At 36.8% G+C, this 18,605-nt stretch overlaps 1 protein-coding gene across 7 annotated transcripts in view; it reads left to right on the top strand.

Moving 5' to 3' along the window:
• The window catches only part of NDUFAF6 (NADH:ubiquinone oxidoreductase complex assembly factor 6), a 91,700-nt gene that overhangs the window by 17,557 nt on the left and 55,538 nt on the right, over positions 1-18,605 (top strand). For 5 of the 7 annotated variants that reach the window (XM_020968771.2, XM_020968761.2, XM_078153666.1 and 2 more), the window contains 5 exons: positions 3,431-3,553; positions 8,149-8,205; positions 13,894-13,996; positions 15,272-15,405; positions 16,008-16,109. In XM_020968771.2, coding sequence (XP_020824430.1) covers positions 3,431-3,553; positions 8,149-8,205; positions 13,894-13,996; positions 15,272-15,405; positions 16,008-16,109 — 519 coding nt within the window. Of the gene's footprint in view, positions 1-3,430; positions 3,554-4,382; positions 4,468-8,148; positions 8,206-13,893; positions 13,997-15,271; positions 15,406-16,007; positions 16,110-18,605 lie in introns of those variants that run through there. The other 2 variants (XM_078153668.1, XM_078153669.1) reach the window with 2 other exon arrangements.

An 18,605-nucleotide genomic window follows, 5' to 3' on the forward strand; every position in this document is an offset into this window, starting at 1 on the left:
GATATTCAGGAATACAATTCTTAGGTTGTCCCTCTAGTGTCCCATTGGTGCCACAGGCAAAGATGAAATATTGTTCTGACTAGACTTTTGGATTCTCAAGATCTGATAGGAAGACTTAATCTGCTACAACCAAGGGATGAGTTGTACCCAAAATAGATTGCAGGATTGTCCAGCTGGTTCCCCCTTTTTGTTGCTGCTTAGTTCAGATAAGGTTTTGTTGTTGCAACTTAAAGACATAAAGTGAAGGGGGTAGGTTCTCTGCCTTGGACAGCTTTTTATTTTTTATTTTTTTAACTTTTACTTTACAGCTATAGTCCAGTACACATAGTGTATTAAAGTCTACAACAGAACTATTACCATGTAAGAGGATATGTAGGAATAAGCTATAGGATAACTGATAAATTACAGATGTGGTGTTATGGGTTTAAACCGTTGAACAGTCTTCTTTAGGCCCTCTTTAATCATTGTTATTTAATCCACAGACCCTTCCTTATAGGCCCAGCTCCTTGAAATGCTATTCCTCACTATCTTGCAATCACCCTCCGGTTCAAGACTGAACCATTTGCTTTAGTCCCTGTTTGAACTACAGAGGATTATCTGAAGGCAGCTGTGTGACCGATAGAGTGCTGGACCTAGAATCAGGAAGACTGGAGTTCAAATCCAGCCTCAGATAGTTACCATCTGTATGACCCTGGGCAAATCTCTTAACCTTTCTTTGCCTCTGTTTCCTCAACTGTAAAATGATGTGGATAATAATAGCACCTACCTCCCAGGGTTGTTGTGAGGATCAAATAAGAGATAATATTTGTAAAGTGCTTAGCTCAGTGCCTGGCACACAGTACATAAGACAAGGGCTAATATGCTCAACTGCAAATAAATAGCTGCCTATGAATGAATAACTTCCCTTCCAACATAACGTCTTCTCACTATGGTGTGATGTTACATGGTAATTTGCTGAATCTTATAGAATCTTATAGAAATGCTTGTTCCCTTCCCCTCCCTCTATTATCCTTTTCTTTTGGGACCTAAATTAATCCATTTGGTTTCTGGTCCAGATTGCTTCCTGAATAGCTGCCCACCTGACAAATTTAGCTGGTATCTCTTAGGCTATTCTAGAAATCTTGCTTTCTATTTTCACCTGTCTTGGCCATCAGTCTGTAAGTATTTATTAAGTACCTACTTTGTGCCAGGCATTGTACTTGGTGCTGCTGGTACAGAGACAAAAATGAAACAGTCCCTACCTTTAAGGAGATTACAACTTATTAGGCAAGTAACACAAACGTACCAAATAAATATAAAATACTTATGGGAGACATAGAGGTGAGGATGGAACGTATTTCAGATGTTTTGGATAGCCAGTACAAAGTCAAAGAGATGGAAGATAGTGTTGTGATTGAGGAAGAAAAAGGCCAATTTTTCTAGATCAAAGAGTACATGAAGGGGAGTAACGTATAAGAAATCTGTAAACATTGGTGGGAGCAAGGTTGTTGTCTTTGAACGCCAAAAACAGTTTGCTTTTGATTTTAAAGTTAATAGAGAGCTGCTAGAGTTTGAGCTATGAGTGATATGGTCAGATCTGCACTTAGAAAATCACATTGGCAACTATGTGGAGGCTGGATTGGAGAAAGGGGAGACTCGAGACAGAGACACCTATTAGAAGGCTTTTAGAGTAGTCCAGGCCAGAGGCGATTAGGGCCTGAATTAATATGGTAGATGTGTGAGTGGAGAGAAGTAAATGGATGTAAGAGAAGTTGTGGAAGTAGAAATGAAATTGTTTGGCAACTGATTAGATTTGTGGGGTGAAGGAGAAGATGAAGATGACACCAAGGGTGTCTTGAAAGATGGTAGTACCCTTGACAGGAATGGGGAAATTTGATGGAGGAAGTGATAGATAAATTCAGGGGGAAAGAAAAGTTGTTTTAGACATTGAATTTAAGATGCCTGTAGGACATCCAGTTTGAAATGTAAAATAAGCAGTTGGTGATATGGGACTCCATTTCAAGAGAGAGACTAGAAATGGGCAGCTAAATCTTCAAGTCATCTGAATAGAGGTAAATTAAACCCATAGGAACTAATGAGGTCAGAGAGAGAGAGAGAGAGAGAGAGACCAATCATTTGTTCTTGGGAGATCCCTATTTCCTCCCATTAAGACATTTGAAATACTCAGTCATCCCACATTTAAATGCTTGTTTTTTTCTCTTTTTGTTTTTTATTTTTAATTCAATTTTATTTTATTTTCAATTCGGAATTGTATCACTTCTCCCTTCCCTTCACACCTGTTGAGAAGGCAAGAAAAACAAAACATATTGTAAATATGTAGAGTTAGTTATACAAGACAAATACCATTAGCCCTATCAAAAAAAAAAAGAGAAAAAAACATGCTTCATTTTGTACTCTGAGTCTGTCCTCAATCCTGAATCCTTTGTGGAATAGTGGTTGATCATTGTGTTTTATCAGAGTTACTAAGTCATTCAAAGTTATCCTCACAACGTTGCTATTTTCCTGTTCTGCTCAGTTGTTCTTCTTTTTAAAAATATTTTGTTTTTCCCCCCAGTTACATGTAAAGACAATTTTTAACATTTTTTTTTAGTTCCAAATTGTCTCTTTCCCTCACCTCCTCCCTCCCTGAGACGGTAAGCAACAATTGTTCTTCTAATTGTTCTCCTGGTTTTGCTCATAAAAGTCATCCCCCGGCTTTTCTGAAACCTTCTCCTTCATCATTTCTTACAGCACAGTAGTATTCCATCACATTCATATGCCATATCTTGTTTAGCCCTTCCCCAATTGATGGGCCCATATTTACAGGTTAATAAATAAATCTCTGGGCTTCATATTCAATCCTCAGACACATTTGATTATTGGTATCTTGGTATATATTCACATATACCTGAGAACTGCACCAAACTGTCAGTTGAATAGATTCCCATCTGATTTTCCTGAAGAGTAATTTTGCTAAAGTTATCTACCACAGTTGCTGCTCTAATCAATTAAGGCAGGAGGACAGAGTCTAGCATTCTCTTACTTGTGGGCTAGGTTCTTTTCTAGTGCCCTGGAAGCAATGAGGCTAACAGTTCCAAGGAATACAGTTTGCTAGAGAGCATCAGGTACCATTCCTTAGGGCTGTTACTTAGACTTAAAAATGCGTTTACCAGCAGCTGGTAAATGCATGTTTCCTCCCCACTGTTTCTATTATAAAATAAAGACTTCAATGATTTTTCTGGTAGAAAACAAAATAATCTCAAGCCAAGGGCTCTAGATGACTAATAAGTGATAAAAATTTAACTGATATGAGTTTTAGGTGAAATCAGAAACAGATGTGTAGAAGCAATCCTAATTTTGACCCGAATCATTATCTGATTCCCTCCACAACTGCATACTTAAATATGTGTATAAACAGTGCATTTATTAAAGTTTTAAACTTTCTTCATAGGTTAAAGACTCAATCTCTCAGAAAACGATTGGCCAAATGAGAATGCAGTTTTGGAAGAAAGCTGTGGAAGATATATATTCTGGCAGTCCACCTCATCAGCCAGTAGCCATTGAACTGTGGAAGGTGAAAAAAAAATTCTTGTTTCTTTTAGTGTTGTCTGGAAGAAAGTATTAGAGACTTCTACCTGTTATTTCATAGTCCTTTATTATAAATTAAATTTTTAGGCAATTGTTAGCTTGAGATCTCTTAACTGTAGCAAAGGGCTTCAAATCATCCACTGTATTACAACATAAATCTGCTGCTGTTGTTATCCTTCTCACTACGAGGAATTTTAACACAGACCTGGGTGGTTGTTATTTTTTTAAGCTATCACAAATCTACCATAGAACTGTCTTCCAAATGCTTCCTCAGTTTATCATGGTATGAGGGGAATGTTGGGTTCTTGAAGTCTGTACTAATCTGGCAGGTCTTACCATGCCAGAACAACTTCAGATATAGTTCTAGCAATGAACTCTGTCTGTGGTTTGAGGACCAGACTGGCTAAGTTCAGAGAGGCTCATCACCAGGCTGACTGCAGGATGATAAAATTTTTGGGCATAACAACTGTTGGAAGACATACTTAGTAGATGAAATAAGTTATTGAAGGATTGTGGTCCAGGTTGGTGGAGAGTGAGAAAGGTTAAGTTCCCAGCAGAGTGTGAAAGGTTGAGTCCAGGAGGACGCGCCCTCTGAAGTCAGTTGAAGGAACCAAGCACGTTAAACTGTAGAAGAGAAGGTTTGGGATAGCTGACTTTGAGTACTTGAAAGGCTGTCATATAAAAGGAGATTATCTGTTCTGCTTGGCCCTAGAGGCAAAGGTTGGAACATAATGGAAATTGCAAAGCAGCAAATCTATGTTTAATATTATTTTTTTAAAAAGATCCCAGAGACAGATAGGTGGCGCAATGGATAGAACACCGGCCCTGAAGTCAAGAGAACCTAAGTTCAAATCCGGCCTCAGACCAAAGACTTGACACTTACTAGCTGTGTGACCCTGGGTAAGTCACTTAACCCCAGTTGCCTTAAAAAAAAAAGCCTTAATGATTTCGGGGCAGCTAGGTGGTGCAGTGGATAGAGCACCGGCCCTGACGTCAGGAGGACCTGAGTTCAAATCCAGTCTCAGACCAAACACTTGACACTTATTAGCTGTGTGACCCTGGGCAAGTCACTTAACCCCAACTGCCTTAAAAAAAAATCCCAGCGAAGTTATCCAGAAGTTGAATGAGCTTCTTTGGGAGGCACTGCAGCCCTCCTCCACTGAAGGTCTCCACGCAGAGGCTGGATGATTACTGGTTGGGTGTGCTGTATTGGGGATTCTTTTAGAAGGAGGAGTTGAGCTACGTGGCCTCTGAGGTCCCTTCCAACTCCACATTTTGTGACTCTACAGTTGCTTGGTTGTAGAGTTTAAATCCTGGGAAATGTTTGTCGCATGGTTCATTATCGCCTTTTATAAGCTTTTTTTTTGTTCGTTTTTTTGTTTGTTTGTTTTTGGTTGGGCCATGGAATTAAGTGATTTGCCCAGGGTCACACAGCTAGTGAGTGTTAGGTGTCTGAGGCTGGATTTGAACTCAGTCCTCCTGAGTCCAGGGCCGGTGCTCGATCCACTGCGCCACCTACCTGCCCCCCTTTTATAAGCTTTTTAATGTTGAAATGTGTACTAGTTATTTATGATAGGACTAATTTGCTTTCATCATGGATTTGAGACAGGAGCCACTTTACACAGTTACTAAAAACTATGTATTTAAAGATAAATTCTAGGTATCATACAAAGGAAATTCTTGGATCCAGGTTCTGTTGATAACGTGCTATCTCTTACTGTGTTCATTACTGGCCTCTCGAACATTTCTGCACTGAGCCACCTCTGTGTCGTTGTTGCTGTTCAGTCGTGTCTAATTCTTTGTGACCGTGTGAACTTGTTCATGGTGTTTACTTGGCAGAGTTGCTGGAGTGGTTTGCTATTTCCTTTTTCTTTTCTCTCTCTCTCTCTTTTTTTTTTTTTTTGGGTAATAGGCAATTGGGGTTAAGTGACAGCTAGTCTGAGGTCACATTTGAACTCTGGTCTTTCTGATCTGTCTGACTCCAGACCTAGTGATCTCTTGCACCAACTAGCAGCACCTGCTTGTACAACACATTTAATACACAAGAACCCCTGGTTGAGTACCTTTCCAAGCTATGTAAAGAGAAAGGAAATTCCAATGACTTGTATTACTTACCTCTAATGTTATAACTAAAGTAACCAGAGCTAGATGTCTATTCTACAATAGAAGCAATGTTGGCACAAATTTCCTTAGGTCTAATCACCGTCAAGGGCAAGCCATAGCTGATTTCCCACTAAGGAGTGGAAACCCAGGTCTTCTCACACTGGGGGACTGAGAAGAAAAAAATGAATAGAAAACTGTAGGTATTAGATTAGTTGTTCACCCCCCTGTTTATCTCCTTTTAAGAAACTTGGCCTAAACCAGGAGTAGGGAACCTGTGGCCCGAAGGCAACATATGACCCTCTAGTTCCTCAAGTGTGGCCCTTTGACTGAATCCAAACTTCACAGAACAAATCCCCTTAATAAAAGGATTTGTTCTGTAAAACTTGGACTCAGTCAAAAGGCTGCACCCAAGGACCTGGAAGACTACATGTGGCCGCAGGTTCTCCACCCCTGGAATCAGTTCCCAGTAGAGCACTGACTCTTCAATCTCTAGAAGACTCCTTATACTTGTTAGCTCATGCTTAAGCTACTGTACAGGGTATTCTAGCCTTTGTCAGTTTTTCTGAAAACATAGTGGAGATGGGAATTTGCTTTAGGAGGTGAATCATTCTTGTATCTGCCTTTCTTAGAAAGCTAGAAGGTGTATCTGAAATAGAAAATAAAATGTTACTCTTTGTATCAATTTATAGTTGCTGGCTTATCAAGTTCTCTTTAGAGCAACTTAAACTGTGATCATGCTTGTTTCTTCAGTTTTGCAGTGTGACTAATTTTGAAGGTTATTCTGAGTATCTGGAAGAAATTGTTGGCATTCAGAGTAGTTGTACTGCCTAGGTACAATTTATATATTTTCATTTGTAGCTGTTCCAAACCTTTTCATTATTCCTTAATAGAATGTCAGATTCTTTTTCAAAGTGTAGCATAGAAGCAGTGAAGATGTATTGTCTAGATACCAGAGTTTGCTCCTGTCATTGTTTAATTTCTTCCTTGTCATTGAAACAGTTATGGACTAGAGGTCAGAAGATCTGGTACACCCTGACGCTTTTCTAGCTGTAATCTTGGTTTTCTCATCTATAAAATAGGGAAGATACTTGCCCTACCTATCTCACGGGGTGGTTGTAAAGAGGAAATATTTGTGAAAGTGTTCTATAAACTGTAAAACATTATACAAGTCAAATGGTGATGGTGATAGTTCAACAGTAAAATTAGGAATAGAACAACAATTATAACGTAATTGCTATATGTATTCCATATAGGGGTTCCTCTGTTGAATGTATTTTGGAGGTAATTTGTAGATGAATTTAAATTTCCATTTTAGGTAATTGTGCATAGTCAGGGTTTATTTCTCTTTCTATAATTTCTCAAAGTTATTTGTAATTGCTATATTCTAAATTTGTTTTAAAAAAATATTTATTGTTTACTTCCTTCAAATGAAAACAGAGCTATTATAACTTGGGGTTAGGCTGATGAATCCCAGAGCATCAGGAGCTGAACCCATTTAGAAAGGTTTCTTCTTCCTGTCACAGTAGGGTTAGAGTGGGAGCTCTTGAAATGACTCTTGTAATCTTTGTAACTGCTGGGCCCCAGTGGTCTGTGCACTACATTTCCCTCTAGGTTTGAGGCAGCTGCATGGGGCCTGTCTCACAGCATACACTTCTCCTTAGCATAAGTCATTATCAGACTGTTTTAAATAAGAGGTCTGTGGTCTAGCTTTTAAAATTTCTTATTGGCTATGGAAAAATATTAACCTATAAGTGTTAAGAGCCTTAAATAAAGACAAGAGTGCTCCAAGGGCCTTAGCTTTATCTATTCTCTTAGTCACTATGAGAATGCATCAATGAGACATTGACTTCCATGACAGCCACTTAGACTATAGTGAGGATAGATCAAGTTTGGAAAGAAAGACTATAGTACGTTTAGAAGAGGGGTAATTTGAAAAGGGATTAGTTATTAAAATAGTCTATGGCTAGGAAATACTTAAAACTCCTTTTATAGGTAAAATGAAGTGATAGATAATTCATATTTTTCTTTTGGGTCTTTAGGATGTGCTATTTTCATTTTTAAGGAAATGGTTTTTTCTTCAGAGACCATCTGTATTATTTTAGAAGTGAAGTACTTAATAACAGGATAGCCTTAAAATGTCAGCTACAGCAAAGCCAGGGTGCATCAGGTAAATAAAAAAGCCTTTTTGGGGGGAGGATTTCAATAGTAATTGAACCATTTAAATTATTAAATAGTTCAGGGAAGCAGCCAGTTAGTGGAAAAGTACTAGGAAAATTCTTCACTTGGAAATGCTTTGAAATATTTTCCATTGACGTTTTCTTCTTCCCTGTTGTCTTTTCTAGCACTGCTGTTTCTTTAATAATGTACTGTTGCAAATGTTGCTCCCTTAACCACTGTTTTTGTTGGATTTATTTCATTCAGATTTTCACAAGTTTTTTAATTTGTCAGGATTTTTAAAATGTTTCTCTTTTTTTTTAGGCAGTCAAGAGACATAATTTAACTAAAAGATGGCTTATGAAAATCATTGATGAAAGAGTAAGTTGAAAATGCCACAATCTTCATTTCTTTTCTAATCATAAAGGTAATGCTTCTGCCTGTAGTTCAGTAATATAATAGAAGCACAGATGCAGCAGTTTAACAGTCACAGTTGATAGAGTCCATCTCTGCTGAGTCAGTGGAACTGGGTTTAGGTTCAGTTCTGATTCCAAATTGCTCTGTAGTTTAGGCTAAAATATCTAAATTTTCTGATTCATTATTGTCTGGGTTTTCTCTTCAGTCTCCTTTTTTCTCATTGTGCTAATTTAAAACTAAATTAAATTGAGTTTTATCTGGAAAAAAAATCCATTCACAAATATGCAGTTGTAGCACTAGTAAGAGGTTCATTATGCAAGATCTATATAGTTGTAGCACTAGTAACAGATTCAATATACAGAATAGTCCTCTATCACCAAATCTAAAAAAAAAAAATCAATTTTTTGGGTGTAACATTTCCTAACTTTATACACAGTTGAAGGTGAAGGATTGTGAGCCAGAAATAAGACAGTCCCTTTTCATATATGTAGTAGCATACAGCAGTTTCATAGGCTTGATTTTTCTTATCCCTTTGCAGTGTTTGACAGTACTGACCATTTGCTCCTTCTGAGTATTCTTCTTCCGTGGCTTTCATGACACTGCTTTCTCTTGATTCTTCTGTTTATCTGACCTTCCTTCACTGGATTATCTTCCACATTCTGCTCCTAACCTTGGGTGGACTGGGTCTTCATCTTTCCTGTGTCTATGTACTTTCTTGGTGATCTCATCAGCTTCCATTGGTTCAATATCATCTCTATGCGGATGATTCCCAGATTCATATATCTAGTCCCCATCTTTCTTCTGAACTCATATCACTGTTCTCCCTTTTTCACATCATCAGTTGCAGGCTGGACAGCTCTACCTGAATATCTCATTGCTTCTCATACTCAACATATTCCAATGGTACTTATTTTCTTTTGCCTTAAACTTCCTCCTGCCTCAAAGCTTCTTTCTTTCTTTGTGGGTACCCCTATCCTTCCATTTACTTGTATTAAGGTCCCCAATTATTTACTTTACCTCTTCTCTCATGTACAGTGTTTACCATGTCTCATTGATTCTGCCACTGTGTCATTTCTTATATCTGTCCTTTCTGTCACCCTGATTCAGGTACTCATCACCCTTCACCTTGACTGTTGCCTCCCGATTGATCATCTCTCTGCCAAAACAGTTATTTCCTTTTCAATGTGTCCTTCACATGGTTGTCAAAATAGTCTTAAAAGTATATCTGATTGCAATAAATGCAAATTTGCTGGCTTCATCGTGCTGGATAATCTCTCCTCATCATAGCTTTTACAGACACTAATTTAGAGTGCAGTGAAAACTCTTTGCCCCAGGTTCTTTCCAGCGATTGCTATCTTGCTTCCACCATGTTGTTTTTAACTGTTGTGCCCATGAAACTTGTTTTTCTTTTATGTAGATTATGCATTTATGTAGCATATAGTGAAAATATTATTAATGAGATGAGTGTTAAACTGAAAAAAAAATGCATCTGATTATGTCCCCAGCTCAAGAACCTTCAGTGACTTCCATTGTCTCTAGGATAAATATGAAACTTTTGTGCTTGACATTTAAATCCCTTCATAGTATAGCCCAGCATCCTTTTCTAGCTTTACTATATATTACTCTCTTTTCTTCACTGGGTCCCAGTCAGACTGGATTACTTGCTACTCCCTGAACTTGGTATCCCTCCTTTCTTATAACATTCCATCTTCTGCCTTCATGCATTTGCACAGCCTGTCCTCTGATGCCTGGAATGCCCTCCCTCCTCATCCCTGCCTCTTTGTATTCTTAGCTTTCTTCAGGGGTTAGTGCTGGTACTGGCTTCTATGGGAAGCCTTTTCTTAACTAGTTGTTTGTATTCAATCTCCCTGTTTAGATTATCTTGTTTTTGCTTGTCTTTTTACATGTTATATCTCTTCAGAAGAATGAAGGTTTCTTGAATACAAGGTCTTTATCATTTACAACTTTGTATTCCTACCTCTAGAACAGGTATTTGCACAGAGTAGCTGTTTAACAAGTGAGTATTAAATTGAATTGAAATTAGTATCTTAGAAACTGCCACTTAAATAATTTTTTTTTCTGGGACCTCTAGTGACAGACCCTGGGACCACTTCTTCCTGGTTCAAAAGAAGGATTGAAAAGATTTTGTCGAGGGCAACTAGGTGGCGCGGTGGATGGAGCACCGGCCCTGAAGTCAGGAGGACCTGGGTTCAAATGCGGCCTCAGACCAAACACTTGACACTTAGCAATGTGACCCTAGGCAAGTCACTTAACCTCAGTTGCCTAAAAATAGAAAAGATTTTGTCCATTCTGCATTTTTGTTGTGTATTTTATGCTAAACATATTGCCAAGCTGGACAATTAAAGGAAGAAAACAAATCTACCAACTAGAAATGATCAAGGAGGCAGCTAGGTGGTACAGTGGATAGAGCTCCAGCCTTGGAGTCAGGAGGACCTGAGTTCAAATCTGCCCTCAGACACTTGACACTTAACTAGCTGTGTGACCCTGGGCAAGTCACTTAACCCCATTGCCTGCCCCCCCCCAAAAAAAAAGAAAGAAAAAAAAGATCAAAACTTGATTACAGTTGTGTGTCCTACATATAAAACTTACTTTATATAAAATATTCCATATCATATCTTGAACTTTTCCTTCTTTTTCAAGATTTTCAGGTTGCTGACAAAGGACCTATTTGTTACCCAACTCTATGCCAGATTAACAGTTGGCTGTCAGGAAATAATCTCTACCTACATGTATGACTTTGAATATATTTTTCTTAATACTTGAAAACTTTGTATAAATATAATTTTTGATGTATCATAACTAAAAAATAATGTAAATTGAATTATTTAAAATGCTCTTGGGATGACTTGCAATTTAAAGGCAATCTTCAATTTAAATGAAAACAAAGTTCCTTCAGATCAAGCACTGATTTTTGTTTTTACCTTCGTATTCTTAGTGGCCTGTACAGAGTACATGTTTAGTAAATGCTTGTTGAATCTCACTTCTGGAAACCTAGATTTTTGTGGATCCAGTTTTCTTAAAGTAAAACATAGCTAATTGAAGAAACAACTTTTACATTGAAAAAGATGGTTTTGATGGACAAATTATGAAAGCAAGAATATGATTCTTGAAATAATTGTAATTTTCCTTTAACTTGTATTTTAATATTCCAGTAATTACTAATGATGCCTTTATTAGTATACTTTTCTGCTGAGAAGCCCAGAGCACATCCCATATATCTTTCAAAAAATTTCTTGAATACCCATATGAGATTGGTTTTGTTCAGATATTTTTATCCCTTTTTGAATAATAAATAAGATGATTGAAGTAAAGTACAATTAAATAAGCGCTCAGGGTCACAATCATTGTTAGGGGCAAGAACAGATTTAGATTTTTTTTGACACTCAGTTCAGATTTTTTCTTAATTTGATGTTTCCTATATTGTCATAGGTACTATTAAGTCATAGGTATTTGCTTAGAAACAACTTATGGCCTACCGCTGGTGGTTCCCTTAAGCAGTAATGGTCTCAAAGGAGGCCTGTTTTACTGATTACCAAATGTCTACTGAGGAAACGTATTCTTTTCTTGTGAAAACAACACTAGAAGATACAATCCTCTGAGTCAGTTAGACACGAGGAGGAAAGTTTTTTCCAAATATGGTAATAAGTTGTGCAGAATCTTCCATGTGTTTTTGTCCAGTCCTTGTGTGTTTTGCATTTTGTGAAATGCTTGATAGGGTTTAGGAATTTTTTCTGTGTTAGACCTTCTCTGGGATTAGGTCTGCAACCTCGGCTTCATTAGTGCCATATACTAACCAAGTAACTTTTGTCATTTAAATTGTTTTTAAAAATTCTGAACATAACAAAATGCCATATAATTTTCATATATAGAGTAAAAATGAAAAAGAGGATTGTATTTAAAACTGCAACTCTATTACATATAGCTTCTTTTTTTCTTTAAGCATAGAATAAATTCAATATACAACTTTCAAAGCTGTGCTATTTCTCTCTTCCATTCCTCTGCCCTTCTCTCTTGATGTTGTTAACGACCTTCTCTCAACTATATATCTCCAGTAAAAAAAATTTAAAAACACTTCTAACTAGCTATAAAGAATAGTCATGCAAAGCAAATTTCTACATTGTCCATGTCCAAAAACATGTGTTTCATTCTACACCTTGAGTCTGTCATCCATCTTATGGAATTGTGGTTTCTCATTTCGTTGATTAGCGTTATTAAGTCTTTCAAAGTTCATTTTCTTTACAGTGTTGTTATTGTGTAAATTGTTCTTTTGCTGACCAAGTAACTTAACTGACGTAGCTTAACAAGGCCCACACTTGTATCTTATATATATACTAGTTGAGCTGGCTTTATTCAGTCTGTATTTTTATTTTCTGCATATGTGTGGTATAGTTGGTTGTGTTTACTGTAAGCTACCAGTGGCTGTTGTTTTCTGTTTTCCAAATATGTTGTATTCTTTAAACATGATAGTGTTTTAAGTATAACCATTTATGTTTTTTATATCATTTTTAGAATTCTGTCTCTTCTCTTCATATGTTTATGGTTCCCCTTTCGTCTTTTCCTCTTCCCCTCTTAAAAAAAAATAACCCTAAAACTTGTGCTCTCCTTCATCTCTTGATCTTTAGAAAGAAATAGAAATGAAGCCCTGTGTTGTCATGGTGATTTGTACATTGAAATAATTGTGCATATATTGTTTTGGGGGAAAGTGTATATGATATTGACTAGAAGGAAACTTTAAATTTTTATTTAAGAATTGAGCTGTAAGTGAAATAGAATTTTTATTCTTTATCGTTCACTACTTGGTTGTTATCCTTCGTTTTCAAAGAGGACCAAAGTGACACACTATGCTAGAGTCAAATTTCATTGTGTCCAACTGTGGCTGATCATACCAATACAAGCTTGGAATGCACTACCACAGGGCAGGCACAAATAGTCCATGTGAACACTTGGAGTGCATCCTCTAAATTTATGCATCTCACGTTTCTTTTGAGTTACTTCAATTCTGTTTTGCTCATAGAGCACAGCACCTTCTCTGATGAGGGCACACCATGCTGGGCGGTCCTATGTCAGTGTCTTCCATGTCACACAATCAATTCCAAGTTCTTAAGAGAGACCTTGAGAATGTCCTCGTATTGCTTCTTCTGACCAACATGTGAACTCTTGCCCTGTGTGAATTCTCCATAAAATAGTTTTTTAGGCAAGCATATGTTTTGCATTTGAACAGCGTGGCCAACCCTTTGGAATTGTGCTCTTTGAAGCAGAGTTTGAATGCTTGGCAGTTTAGTTGGAGAAAGGACCTCAGTGTCTGGTATCTTATCCTGCCAGGTCAATCTTCAGAATCTTCCTAAGACGATTCAAATAGAAGTGATTCAGTTTCCTGGCATGGCACTGGTATATTGTCCAGGTTTCACAGGCATACAACAATGAGGCCAGCACAATGGCTCTGTAGACCTTCAGTTTGTTAGTCTAATTCTCTTCTCTCCCATACTTTCCTTTGGAGCCTCCCAAACACTGAGCTAGCTATGGCAAGGCATGCGTCAACCTCGTTGTCAAAAATAAAAAAATACTACTTAGAATGAAAACAAAATACTGATGGTTTAGCAAACTTTGTTTATATTTGTGGTTTGACTCTAGGAAAAAAATTTGGATGACAAAGCATATCAAAACATCCAAGAACTAGAAACATATGCTGAAAACACACAAAGTTCCCTTCTTTACTTGATGCTGGAAGTATTGGGTATGTGCACTTTCGTCTTGATATTTCCTTCCAATAAAACCTGTTTTATTTTAGTTGAGAATTTATCCTAGTAGGATTAGTAATAAAGTATATGCCTTAGTATTATCTGTGGAGAAAAAAGGTTTGGCCTTGCAGTCAGAAGGACCTGAGTTCAAATCCAGCCTCAGACATATGACACTTACTAGCTGTGTGACCCTGGGCAAGTCACTTAACCCTGATTGCCTCACCAAAAGGCAAAGAAAAGAAAAAAACAAGAAAAAGGTTTGCTGAACAAATTGCTAGAATAGCCTTTTCAGTAGTTTAAGACCAAAAATATTAAAGCACTTGTAAAAGTGCTTTGGCATCATCATTTCTGTTTGTAGTTAGCAATCTGCTCATTATAAATGATTAGTAACTAATCTTTTTTTGAGGGGAAAAACCAATTTTTTGTCAATGTGAATCAGCAGCTCATTCCTAACTTATAGTTATAGTTGCCTAGAACATGGAAAAGTTAAATCTATACCTGTCAGAGGAATGAGTTGAATCCATGTCATCTGGACTCTGTTTACTCTATTCTAATATGTTGCATCTCAGCTTAATCACTAAAGTATTTTTATAAGATTTTTCAGAGACCCACAATTTGGTTTATACTCCTCTTTGTGCCTTGTTAATAATGTTTTTGCATGCATTTATGTGTAACAGAAGAGCATTTCGTAAAATATTTCTTCATTTTGTCTTTTTTTTTTTCTTATCAATTTAGGCAGGATTTTTTCTCTTTAACCTTATGTTCCAGATTAGTGAGTTCTTATTATAATTAGTAAGTTCTTTAGGCCAAAGACAATGTATTATAATTATTTTTTAAAGAAAACTTTGTCATTATGGCACTCTAAGTAATAAAAATTCTTATTCTGTTTTCTCTTAAAAACACACCTAGAGGCATTTACTATAATAATGAAAAGAATAGAATTGTTTATTTGCAAAGCATATTCCTTACAATGAGATCATGTGGAAATTATACTGAAAAGAAGAGAATGGAAAGATTGGTATGGAGTTCTTAAAAGGTGATTAAATCCTAGATGTGCTCTTGGTGTAGTGTAATCTGAGGAAACTTATTAAGTTGTTTCAGTTTTGAAACCCATTATGTGGTAAAATGATCATCTGCTTTACCCCTTTTGTATGATTATTCTTTGAGTCTGTTCAGTCTTTTTTTTTCCATACATAAAATATATACGTTACCTGTACTTATAACACGCAAATAAAGCTAACAAACTTTGTTCCTAATTTAAAAAAAAATAGGTATAAGGGACCTCCATGCAGATCATGCTGCAAGTCATATTGGGAAAGCACAAGGCATTGTCACGTGTTTGAGAGCAACGCCCTATCATATTAGTAGACGAAAGGTGTTTCTTCCCATGGACATTTGCATGCTGGTAAGAAAATCCAAAAGGGGAGCTAACAATAAATTGCAAACTGATGAATGTTTCTCTCTTCTGAGAATTTATAAGAATTAAATGTGAATGTAATGTGAGTTTTCTTTAGTTCTATGTTCAACAAAGACAGTTGATTTAGCCTGAAAGAAAAATGCATGCTTCTTTCCATGTCATCTCACACATATCTTCAAATCATAGTTTTATCGTATCAGACATTTATTATTGGTGATGGTGGTGAAGTAAAGAAAGACAGTTCTCTCCGTCTGTCTTGTCTCCCTTACACCAAGCAGTCAGAGAAATCTTTCTAGTGGGTCAGCTTTTCCTGAAGGCTGCTTGCAAGTAGTCAAGAGGGAAAAATACATTTAAAATTAACAAAAGCATTTTACTTTGTTTAAAAAAAATGTAATGAGCTTTAATTTTTGGGAAAGAAATGGCTGCTATCTGTTCTCTTAAGCCTTTGTTTCTAATGTAGTCTTCTTGTTCAGTGAAGTTATTGTTGTATGATGGATAATTACCCACCTATTATCCCAGGAGCTTATTTTAAGCTGGTAAATTATGTTTAAGTGTATTAAGAACATCCTAATCTGAGTTTTCTTTTACAGCATGGTGTTTCACAAGAAGATTTTTTACGTAAGAACCAAAATAAAAATGTGAGGAATGTAATTTATGATGTTGCCAGCCAGGGACATCTTCATTTAAAACAGGTAAGTTTCTTTTTTTTGGACTAATGAATATACTACATTTTAATCCCTAGATATAGTATTTTCTAGAATGTTGTTTTGGTATCTGTTGCTTGGAATTTTTTAGATTCATCTTGTGTTGAGTGGCCCTTCACACAGCTCCTTTTGGAAGCTATTCTTCATGCTTTTCAAGCTCCCAGTTTTAACTGCTTTTCCCTTACTCTCAAGAGGAGAGTCTTCATTGAGAAGAGCTAGCATTAATTCTCTCTATCCTCCCCTCTTCCTTAAAGTAGCTGTCTTTATGTTTATCCTCTTATTTATCCTATTTCAGGGAAGACATGTCATTTTCTCTCTGAGGCTAATTTCTCTATAACCATGCTACCAAGTCCATCCCACCTGACTCCTTGACAGCTTTGATCCGTTAGTAGTATTCCTGAATGACAGCCAGTTCACTTAAATAGCACCTTTTCCACTGACTTGTTTTCTTTAACCCTGATACAAGCAGAGGTTTTTCCCTGACTTGGAAAACAAGCAAACAAACTTTTGTTTAATTCTATAGGTTCTTTTCAGGCTACTGTTCTGTTTTACCAGAAAACATTTTTAGTCATTGTGTATGTTTGTTCTCCTGACATCACGCTATCTCATTTTATACAAGTCGTCTCGTTTCTCTGAATTCCTCAAAGTTGTCATTTTCTATGGTGTAGTAATATTCCATCACATTAATATGCCGTAATTTGTTCAGCTCTTCTGTAATCAGTGGGCCCTCACTTTATTTCAGGCTTTTTGATGCCACAAAAAGTGATGCTATAAATATTTTGCTGTATTTGGTGACTTTCTGTTCTTGACCCACTTGGAGTATATGCCCAGCAGTGGGATCATTTGGTGAAATGATTTGAACACTTTAGTGACTCTTTTAGCAAGATTCCAAATTGTATTTCAGAACAGCTGAAGAGTTTCACAGTTCTACTAACAATATATTAGTGTGCCTATTTTCCTATAGCTCATCCTATGTTAATTACTTTTTGCCAATTTGCTGGGTGTGAAGTGGGAAACCTCAGTTGTTTTAATTTGCATTTCTTTTCTTATTGATTTGGAAGCCTTATTTTTAAAAAAATATGTTTGTTGATAGTTTGCATTTCTTTTACCACAACATAATATTTATACATAAGTCGGATTACGTTACCACTCTGCTCAAAAACCCTCAGTAGCTTTCTATTGTCTCAGACATAAAATATACATCCCATTGCCCGACAGTTGCTTTTTTCTTTCCTTTTTTAAAAATTATGAACTTAATCATCAACAAAACCAGATATTCCAATATTGTTCAGTCATTTTTAGTCACGTCCAACTCTTCGTTGGGGTTTTCTTGGCAAAGATACTGGAGTGGTTTGTCATTTCCTTCTCCAGCTCATTTTACAGATGAGGAACTGAGGTAAACAGGGTGAAGTGAGTTGGCCACAGTTATGCGGCAAGTAAGTGTCTGAGGCTCATTGGAGCTCAAGAAGATGAGCCTTCCTGATTCCAAAGCCCAGGGCTCTCTCCCACTGCACCAGAGTTGAATATTGTATATTCTAATGTACAAAGAACAAAAATGCAGATTATATATGAAATCATGAACAGTTATTTTATATGTTTTATTTTTTAAACATGTATGTTAAATTTAGCAAGGTTATAACAAAATTACCCTATTTATATTCCCTTTCTGAACTTTTTTGTTTTCTTCTGTGTATTTTTTGTATACACACATGACCTCATGCTCCACATTGTAACCTTCCTTTTAGAAGATTTTCCTTGTATCAATAAATATAGTTAATTAAGCAAAATAAATCAACATATTGACATGCCAGAAAGCATATGTCTCATTTTACACATCTGGTCCATCATTTCTCTGCCAAGAGGCCAGAGGTATGCTTCGTCATCAGTCTTTTGAAGTCTAGCTTAATTTTCTACCCTAATAGCTGACATTTATGTAGTGCTTGAGATTTGCAAGGCATTTTGTATGTGTTATCTCACTTCCTCATTTGTAAAATTGGGAAGCAGTGGTTCAGTGAGGTAAATTGGTTTGCCAGGGTCACACAGTTATTCTGAGGTATGATTTGAACCCAGATCTTCTGACTGTAAGTTTAGCAGTCTTTCCACTATGCCTTGCTGTCTCTCACCTGGCTCTGTATCCTGACCAGACTGCACAATGAGCTGTCACCTGCTGTTGTTCTGCCTTCTTGTGCCTACATGTCTTTGCAGATGCCGTCTGCCATATGTGGAATGGAAGCTTCTTCTGTTAAAATATTTTCCTTATACCCCGAAGGCCTAACACAGACACCATTTTCTCCATGAAGCCATTCTTGATTCTGCCTGTAGAAGCGATCATTTCATTAAATGTTGTATGACATTCTGACTTGTGTGCACTTTTCATATTCTAATTTGTGTTATAATTAGGATATGGGACACCAAAGCTGGGAGGGTCTTTGTAGTGATTATAGAGTCTAGCCTTTTTTATCTAAAAGATGAGGATACTGAGGC

Source organism: Phascolarctos cinereus, unplaced genomic scaffold (assembly GCF_003287225.1).
Source record: "Phascolarctos cinereus isolate Bilbo 61053 unplaced genomic scaffold, phaCin_HiC Scaffold_4;HRSCAF=312, whole genome shotgun sequence".
NCBI lineage: Eukaryota > Metazoa > Chordata > Mammalia > Diprotodontia > Phascolarctidae > Phascolarctos > Phascolarctos cinereus.